This window comes from Lampetra fluviatilis, chromosome 44 (assembly GCF_964198595.1).
Source record: "Lampetra fluviatilis chromosome 44, kcLamFluv1.1, whole genome shotgun sequence".
Taxonomy (NCBI): domain Eukaryota; kingdom Metazoa; phylum Chordata; class Hyperoartia; order Petromyzontiformes; family Petromyzontidae; genus Lampetra; species Lampetra fluviatilis.
The window spans coordinates 6,346,806-6,358,241 of NC_136318.1; the positions used below are offsets into that span (position 1 = coordinate 6,346,806).

At 46.7% G+C, this 11,436-nt stretch overlaps 1 protein-coding gene across 1 annotated transcript in view; it reads right to left on the minus strand.

Annotated features, from left to right (window-relative positions):
- The window catches only part of BEND7 (BEN domain containing 7), a 32,995-nt gene extending 21,956 nt beyond the window's left edge, over positions 1-11,039 (minus strand). Inside the window, exons 1-6 of the mRNA XM_078876622.1 lie at positions 10,730-11,039; positions 8,983-9,120; positions 7,009-7,416; positions 5,179-5,298; positions 3,571-3,824; positions 2,916-3,288 (exon numbers count right to left, since the gene is read on the minus strand). Of these exons, the coding sequence (XP_078732748.1) occupies positions 2,916-3,288; positions 3,571-3,824; positions 5,179-5,298; positions 7,009-7,416; positions 8,983-9,120; positions 10,730-10,793 (1,357 nt within the window). The 5' untranslated portion in view covers positions 10,794-11,039. The remainder of the gene's footprint in view (positions 1-2,915; positions 3,289-3,570; positions 3,825-5,178; positions 5,299-7,008; positions 7,417-8,982; positions 9,121-10,729) is intronic.
- Between the last annotated feature and the right edge of the window lie 397 nt (positions 11,040-11,436).

An 11,436-nucleotide genomic window follows, 5' to 3' on the forward strand; every position in this document is an offset into this window, starting at 1 on the left:
TTTGTGTATTGCTTCCAAGAAGGTTGGCAGTCATTGCTTGTACTTCAAGCGGAGATAAAACAAAAATCCCAAGTATTCAGTTGTGAATGTTTATAAAGTAAACAGCAAGGTATACACAACTGTCTAAATTTAAAAAAAACCCAAGCTACATAACAAAAAAGTATAACCAAAAAAACTTAAAAACGAAAATATATTTTTTTATTATACCAGGTTAGCCCCACTGGGCTGTATAGGTCTTTTTCAAAAGCAACCTGGCCACAAATGATATCTCAACGAAGCGGCTTATCACTTGGAAATGTATAGCGGCCAAATAACCTAAAAGCATATTTATAAATGTGGAAGAAGGAAAAACCGGAGGACCCGGAGACAAATCCACACGATCATGGGGAGAACATGCAAACTCCAAATATACAGGCATCAGGGTCGGGATCGAACCCTTTACCGCCTGTATGCTAGACGAGGTAGTTAACATCTCGCCACCATGGCACCCTCAAAAAGAAAAAAAGGCATTAAACCACTAAAATGTACATTTTAAGAATGATATAGCTATACATTCTCACTTATACATTCTCACTTAGATACTTAGAATTATTGCAAGCAATGACTGCCAAACCTTCCTTCCAAAAGCAGGAAAAAGATACCATGTCATCAACGATGTCAAACCCAGATATATTCTGCGTTTTATTGAGGTAGCCAGACTATGAAATCGGACTGGCTGGGCTGGTTCCAAGCGTGGCAGCAGTTTGAACTTCAGGCTGGAATTCAGTTGTGTGTACAGCCCCGGGCCAGCCTGAAACCTGTACGCTGTTAAAGACGGGTGCGCGGACAAAGCAGATGCACGCATGTAGGGGGGGAGGTGAGCACATCAGCTTTTGTATGGATGCCGATGTAGATGTAGAGCAACAACTACAATTTCACATCCAGGTGGTCAAGCCAGACAACCACGTTAGGAGCAGCAGAGTGGATCGCCATGATGTCACCTTCGTATTTGTGGATCGCGTTATCGTGTCATTATAAGCTGTACGGTCTGTTTTGGACGACCACAGAGGCACACAATTGGAGAGTTTTTAATTTGACACATGTGCATCAGGTATCCGCATCTGCTGCCATGGTTTGTGTGGTGGATTCGGTTTTATAAATAAGCAATGGAGATAACTGTGAGTTGGCCCCTCACTCTAGGTAGAGGAGCGGTAGTGTAGCGATTAGCAAGCTGTGCTACGAACGCGGCGGACCCGAGTTCGATTCCCGCTCACAGGCAACGGCAGTGACGCTTATCTGAATAGGTCCTGGGCCTCTCGAAGGTCAACTCAGCCTCAAATGAGTACCTGGTGCAATGTGTAAACATTGCAACTGGTTGGACAAAAGCGGCCGGGCGTGGTGCTGGCCACCCACCCCCTCGCGTGCTGTGCCGGCTTTCATAGGTGCTACTCGCTAACAGCAACTTGCGCAACAGTCTGTTAAAGCTATACGAGGGATTTTAGTTTTTTGCTCCGATGCTGTTGGGGTAAAGTGGTGCCGCTGCTGTTGCTGCGCAGGCGAAGCGTTGTCAATCTACCGCCGCCACTGAACAACAACAATCACTCGTCAATGAATACGCCGATAACGGCAGTGTAGCTCTAAAAGCCAGCGCACGTCTTACGAATGTTTGAAAATGTCATAATAGCAACAAGTGTCAAAATTAATGTTGAATAATGTCGCCCGATAAGCGAAACATTGACTTTTGTCAGCTGAGTTACATGATGCCATCATCACGGTTAAACAATGGCCCATGATATTCTAACATAAAAAAAATAAGTATTTTTTATGACATCATAGGACTAGGGGGGCAAATTAAGCAAGTTAGGTTCAGCTGTCAAATTGATTGTTTCCAAAGGTCAGACACGTTAAAACCTACTTTTTAATACCGTGTTTATTATGTAAACAGGAAAAAAACTGATTTTGCGAAACATGGTCCCATATGATTTAACCTTTGTTCAGTCCCATATTTCTTGGAAAGGTTTCTGCTCAAAAAAGCAAAACATTGCAATGGCTCCCACAGGGAAAGTATTTGTCTTTATGCCAAATGCGACTGCCTTCATCACAATTTTAATAATTAACGTGTTCTCCTGACCTTAACAGCCGCACTATACACCCTTTTACGAACCTGGGAAGTTTTAACGCCTCCCATTCTGTGAGGACACAATGTGTCGTAAACTACACTACCACGAAATTCGGTGCGTTTAGCACATTTTGAAAATAATATTTCCCCTTAACAGCTGCCCTACCATGATAACGGCCAGTCTGCTGAAACGCCAGACAAGTTGTTTTTCTTTATTAGTGTCATTTAACAAATCTCACATCTCGGATGACGACTAATGCGAAACATTGACCACTAATGGGATAAAATGTGACTAGTGTTTAGAAGCTCGGAATATACAATGTTTTCAGAGATGTTTATAATGGAACTAAAACATGCTTATCTATGGTCACTGATGATTGAGCGAGACCATCAGCTCACTACAATTGAGAATCTACGATTAGCACGGCTGGCTATGCACCTCCGATGAGAAAGGTTGACTACGAGGGTTGCGAAAGAAGTTCTACATACATACAATCGGGTTTAATCATTGGCGACTGCCTAGAATTGAACCTATGACAGTCGTACTGGCTCAGTATTTTCTACTGTGGTAAGACCACGTTGTAACCAGTCTTTCATATACATGACGATATCTACGGGACCCACCAACGACCCACCCCACCCCTCTCATGCACTTAATTACAGGTGCATGCCACTGTAGGCATGGGTGCTCTGGACATGAGCAAGTGGCTGCCTTAGCCACCCAGCCAATTCATCATGCCCTTCAGATATGTTTCAAATTAAGCAATTTCAATCACTTGCGGTCAATGACATTCAATTAGTTTGCATATTAACTCACCTTGGATCCCGACTGTTGATATAGGAGTAGAGGTGGCCAGACCTGCCGAATTTGGGCCGGGCCTCTCCATCGAATCGACGGATCTGCTGGTGCCTTGCTCGGCCCTGCTTAGGATTGTGTGCTTCCCGGCCGGAACGGCCTTCCTGCCGCCCTGTGCCATTAACCCCGCCGGTCCCGCCATCGGCCCCGCAGCCGCCGCCATCACCAATGTCTTCACGTTCTCAATCCTAATCCTGGAGGCTTGTCGGCACTGCGTGTCGGGGAGACGGCAGGCAGTCCCTGGAGCGCCGCCTCCCAGCAGCGCCTGCCCTAAGGGCGCCTGCTCCGCGTGTGCCATTCGACCGCCGCCCCGATCGAGCCCGCCGGCATGCACCTGCGGGAAGATGGCAGCGCCAGCATCGACACCGAGCACTTGAACCTGACCGTGTCTACTCAGGTTCAATCCCAGGCAGCCGGCCTTGTCGATCGTCGGCTGGTGCCGGAGGCCCTTGCCGCCGAGGCGGCCTGAATCGATCGCGGAGAAGGTGGCGGCAGTGGTGATGGTGGTGCATGGCCTGGGCAGGTGGGGCAACTCCCCACTTTGAAAGCCGCCCCGTCGCCACTGGAGGGCGGTCGGCCGGGAGCCGTTTCCGGCCGAAAGCGGTGCGTGACCTACGGCACTTGCGATTCTGCCATGCGGCGCTTTCAGCGGCGTGCCCGGCGAGCCGTTGGTCAGGCCCATGCTGCTGGAGCACAGCTGCGTGGAGGAGGTCGGGGTGGGCATCTGGCCGGGCGCCAACGTCGCCGCCAACCTTGGGGCCGGCCCGCCGGAGATGACGATGAGGTGACCACCAGACACGACCCTGCCGGAGGTGGAGTCCGCCGTTGCGTTTGTTTGAACGGCTGCGTTGCACACGTCTGGGTGGGCAGCTGTGGGTACGAAGCGCAGGGTTCAGAGATGCGCAATGTAAGCTCAGCGTCATATTACACTGGAATGATTGACGATCAACAGAATCACAATGTTGATGACTAGAACGGAACAGTAAAAATTGAATACCGAGACGTTTCATGTATCCATTGAAATAGATTTATAATTACCGCCATAACTCATGTGAATTAATTGGATGGCAATTTGTCAGTCAACTGCTGGAAGAAGGCCTTGACATGCCTTTGATCGTGCGGGGTTGTTTGGCCCATACTTCACCACGTTGCTAAATGCATGGTGGTAAAAAGGAGGGCCCAGGTTTGATTCAGCTATCACTCACCACTGATGGTAGCCGTCGTTTGGAATCAAACTCAGGTCACCTGGTTCATATTGCACTGCGCTAATCACTGTGCCAATGTTCAACCTGCCATTAATCTTGAAGGCTTCTCATATTAGAATCATGATGAAATAGCAGAAGGGTGTGGGTTATATTAAGACAAATAAAGTATACCAAAGTATTTTAAACATTGCAATGATAAAACCTACTGACAATTTAAACTGTATGCTAAAGATATCCATATAAGCAAAGCACTGACATTTCCAAGAATACATTGTGAGAATTAATAACATCTAGATCATTGCACCAGTGACTTAACATTCTGTGTAAATTGTGACTCCATTCACAAATATCTGTAAATCTGTGAGCTGCACAAACACCGTCTCAGTTATAGAAATAGGATAACATTGGGTTGTGGTAGCTAGGCACGTGGGCTGTAATCCAGCACTTCAAGGCGAGGGTTGGTAGACCGCACAAACGTTGCGAAACTCCCTTCCCGTGGGCATCGAGGTGCCATACTCTGGCTTGCCAGGAGAAGGCAGTACAGCAAGTGTGGAAAAACATCTCCATGTCTTCTATCTGTAGTGGATAGTGTCTCCCCCCCCCCTCGCATCTACATATATATGCACCTCCGCGTTTATGGACCACACAAGTGTCGCGTGATGCCGTTACATAAATTACGCTCAATAGAGAAACTCACGTTGTAATAAAACAAAACAAACCTGGTATACTACAATATAAGTACAAGTTTGCCTGAATGCTCAGATGACACACGGGATTGTGCGCATCTATGCTGGCTGCCGTCCAAAGCCAGTGGTGAAAATTCCAGAATTTCTATGTCAGGCAGCAGTCTTCCAAAACGATGACCACCATTAATGTCCCCCACAATGGTGATGACCCCTCCCCCCCTTTAAAGCCCCGTGAGTTTTGAGAGCTTAATCTAAACTGCGCCGTCTAGCCATTAAGGCACATGTACGGTGATGTATTATGAACCAAGCATAATCCAGCAAGGAAGCACACACCTGTCTGTGACTGCATGAGTTCACGGATGCTCTTCAGTTCATGCAGAATGGAGTGCAGGAGAGGCTCACATGAACATTTACACCGGTGCATGCTGAGGTCATGCGTATCGCACACAGCCTCTGTGGAGACAGGGATAATAAACATGACAAGTCCTGCAGAAGCAGACAAACCACATGCACTTAAAAGTATGTAAACTAAACTATTTATATATTTCCAGGTAAGGTCCACTTGAGCAACATAGATCTTTTTCAGAAGCGACCTGGCCACAAATGATAGCACAACGAAGTGGCTTACATGTCAAAATGTATAGCAGTCAAATACTCGAAAAGTATGTTTCTAATTGCAGAGGGAAAACCTGGAGGACCCAGAGAAAATCCACGTGACCACGGGGGAGACATTCTAACTCCAAATATAAAGGCGTCAGGGTCAGGATCGAAAACCACGACCTCCTGCATACCAGACCTCGGAACGTTACAATGCACAGCATCTACACACCAACATTGCTACAAGGGTGCTTTCCTCACGAAGAATCCATTTATCTGTGTTTCAAGCCACGCTGCGCATCCTGGAGATTTTAGTTTTTCAAACCACGTCTTGGTTGGAAATCCAGTTTTCATTTGTATGCAAATGGCTGTTTGTGGTCATATTATCATATTTTTCATATTCAAGAGACGATTAGTTTTGTTGAAGGCGTTTGAACAAAGATGTCTACAAGTAATATGCATCTGTCTGCGGTGTTTACTGTCTGTTGTCTATCTGCTCTACTGTGGCCAAGCGTTCTGTATTTAATGCTACCTGCTACAAAACAGGCAACGCACTCTCTTCTAGCCCCAAATTTAGGCTGTGTGCGTCATAATTTCCTGCAGCCCGAACAGAGTATTCACTGTGGCAATGTATTAAAAAGGATATATAAAATGTCTGAAGGCAGAAATGTCAAAAACTCAAAGGTGCATGGCAGTTTCACCGATATTGAATATCACAAGTACAACACATCACGTTGCTTATCACTGGCTATGCCGTCACGACAGAACATGTCAACAAAGCGCATCTGCTACAGAAGTGCATGGGCCACATCTCGTCGCTTTTTATACTCGGATAAAAAGTGGCCGTGGTAAGTGCCCACCACAGTGCCAAGTTCGGTTTTGACTCGGTAAATAAGCAAAGGCTATCCGAGTCACGTGACATATCCTGCTTGCGTATTTTTTGTTTCACATAGCTGACGAAGGTTCTGATTTCATGGCTCATTCTGTTTTAGGTGAGTTCCTCGTGATGTCTTTGGTACTGTCCTCTACATCAACGTGGGGAAAAAGTGGCAGTGAAATTGACAATGTGAATTTTCAGGGTACAGTGCCAATGCATGAAATTTCGTTCATCTAGTCTCTTTCCTCCCGTGAATATTGGCTTAATTTTTGCTGTGGCAGAATTATAGCGAAAACGGAGCATGCAATTTTTTCGACAAAACACTAAAAGCGCCCGTTTTGATTTATTCATTTGTAAGTTTTAAACCAAACTAGAATTTTTTTCTAACTAGATAAGGCCCACAGCTATACAGCTCCTTTTCAGAAGCGACCTGGAGAAAAATTACAACTCAACCAAGTGGCTTATCGCGTACAAATTTAGAGCAACAAATACTTAAGACGCATGTTTCTAAATGTGGAGGTAAAAACCGGAGAACCCGGAGAAAAATCCACGCAACCACGGGGAGAACACGCAAAATCCAAATACACACATAGCGTCGTGGTCAGGATCGAACCCACGACCTCCTGTATACCAGGCGAGGTAATTAACATCTCCTAGCCACCGTATGCATTGACTGCAGTGGTGCTCACCTCTGTCCGAGTTCTCTCGGGGACTGGATGCGATGCCGGTGGAGCTGTTGGTGAAGGACTGTGGTATTAGGTGCTGGTTCCTGCTGCCATCATCATTCCAGTGGCCTGCCAAAGATTCTAGCATAGACAACTGATGAAATTCAACATCATCTGTTGTGGACAAATGAAGGCCATTGTTGTCTTCTGGGTTTTCCCAAAGCACGGCAGATTGATTGTCCTCTTCGGGCTCTGTTTTGATGTCATTTGGATTCGGCTGAGCAGGAATTCCAGACATGGCAGTCAAGTCTTGATCAGCCCTGCTCTGTTGTCGGCTGGCATCAGCCTTCGAAGGGTGGGCAGAAGGTTGACTGGAAATGGTGCGTTGGTGGCTGTTTCCATTGTTGATGCTGCCTTCCTCTGTGCCGTCACCTGAAGGAAAAACTAAACAAACATTTTTCTATTTCCACTTTGTTTTTGTTGTTGCATAGGCTGTATTAAAATGATAATATGTTACCATTCACAAAGTCTTAATGGAGAATGTGTAAATCTTATACAGTGTGCATTATTACAGTACCTCATTCAAGACAAGAAATCAGTGTTTAATGACAAAGCCACATAATACACTGACAAAGACACGGAATACGCTGTTAAAGTATGCTGTAATCAATGTTAACCATAGATTTCATGATTCAGAATACAATAGTACTCCAAACCAGTCAGCACGAGTACAATATACGATACAAATTAGTTTCTCTTTAATACTATCTGCAGCATATATTAACTTGAATTGACAGTAATAGAACACGTTTATTAAAACTAGACTCTTTCCATGCCTCTTTTATATTTAAGGAGATTATAACTGTTAAAAGGGTTTTGGTATTTTTGTCATAAAATCATTTATGTTATACGAATGGGTAGGGAGTGCCTGTGAAACCAGAATGTGGCAACACTGGATTGTGTTTCGACTGAACACAACAGCCTCATTTGCGACAGTTCTAGATCAGGCCTGATTACATTATGAAAGATCAACATACACTCACGTGCAAACCACCATGAGACCAAGTTGAGGTATTTTTGCAGCCTTTCATTGGAGGATAAAAGCACAGCACTTACTCACTCACAGTAACGTTTGTATGATATACAAAAGTCAGCTTTCCTTAAAAGTCAGCCTTAGACAGTGAAATTACTAAGAGCCTGCGTTGGTCTTATGAAGAATGATGTATTAAAGGAGAACGCATAAGTGTGACATGACTTACATCTTGTATAACACAAAATAAAATGCACAAGTGGAAGCACAAACAAGGGTAGACTTGGCGTACTCAAACTGGAAATACTTGGCAAGCACAAACACATTATGGAGATAACTATTGAGGTTTGGAAATTTTAAGACTCAGGGATTGATTTTAACTCCCTAATACAATAATAATGGCCAACATATATTCGCTCAGCTGCTGAAGCTATGGCAAACGTTCCCAGAACAGTGGACACTTGCATATAAAAAAACGAAGCTTTAAACTATTTTTTGTTTTTTTTCAGAAGCGAGCTGGCCACAAATGACAGCTCAACGAAGAAGCTTATCATCACGTGGAAATGTATAGCAGCCAAATACTTTAAAAGCATGTTTCTAAATATGGAGGGATAAACCAGTGGACCCAGAGAAAAATACACGCGATCACGGGGAGAGAGACACACGCTGACTCCAAATATACAGCAGGCATCAGGGTTGGGATCTAACCCACAACCTCCTGTGTACCAGGCAAGGTAGTTGACATCTAGCCACCGTTGCGCCACAAAGTGGTGTGGCCACTCATCTCGATTCAACACTTGCCACCTCAGAGGCACATTTCCCTGGAGTTGGCTCAAGCGTTGAATTTCCAACGCTTTCTGTAAATTATGGGAAGACCCACCAACACGGGGGAACACCCGTAAAGGCTGAAACAAACACACTGGAGCACACCTTTCGGGTGTTGTTAAGACATTACACAAGCGGCTCACCGTGAACACGTCCAGAACCATTGGCCATCGCCTCGTCTAGTGCAAGACATCGCGAAGCCTCGCTATCCACTGCCACGTGCTTCTCCTGCTGCATTGGGTACTCCAAGTCGCTGGCAGCGCTGTTCTCCTCGGCAAACGCTGAAACGGGGAGGGGAACGAACAAGAATGCACGCGTCACATATACCGTAGGCCTTTGTATACCCAGCCAAAGAAAAAACACATCAATCGAGGCTTTATAGACTGTTTCATTAGAGTTTCTGCTTAAAGCTGCCCGACTCCCAATTCCTCGCACGTGGGAGAAATTGGCAATTGCCCGAGAAAAGAAAGGCACATCAAGTTAGAGCAATGAAATGTTTGCGTATACATGCAGGTATAGGTCTGAAACCTGCTCACGGTACTGCCCCACTATAGGCCACATGGCAAGCATTAAAGTTGGGAGTAGTAATCTTGTACAAACGGAGGCTGTGTGATTCAAGTCTGAGCCGACTAACCTATGGAGTGCATTTGACAGGAATCATCGCAGATTATTATCCACGCTCAAGTTCAACGTTTGACTCAGAGTAGTTAATATCAAGAGGAAATGAGGAAATATCACCACTTGGCTTAGGGCTGTAAACCGTAAATTTACCACCGTCTCAGATGCTCCATTTGATCAGGGAGATTACTGATTTTTACACATTGGCACCGAATTACAGTTTGTTCTTCTTAAACGCGACGACTCCGATGGTGGTAAAATGGTTGATGTTGAAAGAGAATATCTTACAGGGGTGGGGTGGGGAGATACACAATTACCACTGTTAAAAAAACACTCCACACACACAAAAGCCATCATCAACAACAAAGGCATGGGGCACAGCCAAAACCCCCCCCACACACACACTCATACCTGTCAACCCCTTAGCAGTGTCTACCTTATAACAGACCAATTCAGACCTTCTTGGTCACCCCGTGCCCTTACAAATCGCAACGTTCATCCTACAAAATCCCGTCATCACAAGGGAGAAACACAAGCAGACAATGTTATATATATATTTCCCTGTACAGGAATACGGGTTAAACCATCTGGGTTGACCAAGGTACACCCAAGAAACTAAAGATGGGTTTGCAGCAGGCAGAACAAGCACACGGGGAATAAAAGTTCACCTTTACAACAACAACAACAATGGATCTCACACACTAGTCGTAACAACAACACCACCACCACCACAACCACCATCCCTCAAACATTGCACGCAGCCACCCAAACACAAATCGTTTACACAAGCAATGCCCGTCGTCCGCACTGTACACTACATCTTGCACTGTACCCACACATTCAATACAAACACACAAACGCATTGTTTATTTGGCGTTATAGAATAAAACACGTCTCGTTTGGGTTTTTTAAATTATCTCTCTCTATCTATCTCGTTAGCAACAACACGTTGTTAACGTCTATTGGTTGCGAGGGTGAGATGGCCTGTGGGATTAGCGATGTCGTGATCCTCTAGCGCCACTACCGCTTCTCGACTAGTCTCATCATCACCACCACAATCATCACAATCACTATCATCACCATCAAAACAAACTATCCACGACCAAACTTTCCCTTTGCGACGATTCAACAAATCGCCGAGCGAACGTCAACTCGGTTCAAGGTGTACGAAGAGGTAAGTTAGTCCCCGTGTGTGTAATTACTTAGTGGTTTAACGTTCCCTTAAAGGCTTAAACCATCCCCACCGCCGCCGTCGTCTGTGTAACATTTTACCATTGCTTTTGCGAAGTTTGGAACTGGGTGACTTTCGTTTCCGTCTCCTTCCCGTAACTTCCATGGCGAGCGCGCCGTGAAGATGTCGACGATGCTGCTGCTGCTGCTGTTGTTGTGATTGTTGTTGTTGTGGTGGCGGTGGTTGTTGTTGTTGGTGGTAGTGGTGGCGATGGGGCCCTTTCTTTTTCGCCTTGCGTCGGCCGCCCAGGGAGCGAGGCCTGGTCTCGCCGCCCGCCGCGAAGCCCGCGGGACCCGGGGAGGCGGGAAGAGGAGGGAGGGTGGGTGGTGGGGGGGCGGGGCTAGTAGGGGGTGGGAGGGGATAGGGGGGCGGGGATAGGGGGAGCCGGGGAGAGGAGGGGGAGGGATTGGAGGGGGAATGGGCGGGGATAGGAGAGGAGGTAGAGGGGGGATAGGAGGGAGGGGCTAGGGGGAGGCGGGGAGAGGAGGGGGGCGGGGCTAGGGGGAGGCGGGGAAAGGAGGGGGGCGGGGCTAGGGGGAGGCGGGGAGAGGAGGGGGGGGATTGGAGGGGGTATGGGCGGGGATAGGAGAGGAGGGAGAGGAGAGGGGGGATAGGGGGGGTGGGGCTAGGGGGGGAATGGGCGGGGATAGGGGGAGGAGGGAGGGGGGTAGGGGGTAGGGGGAGGAGGAGGGGATAGGAGGGAGGGGGATAGGGGGGTAGGGGGAGGCGGGGATAGGAGGGGGAATTG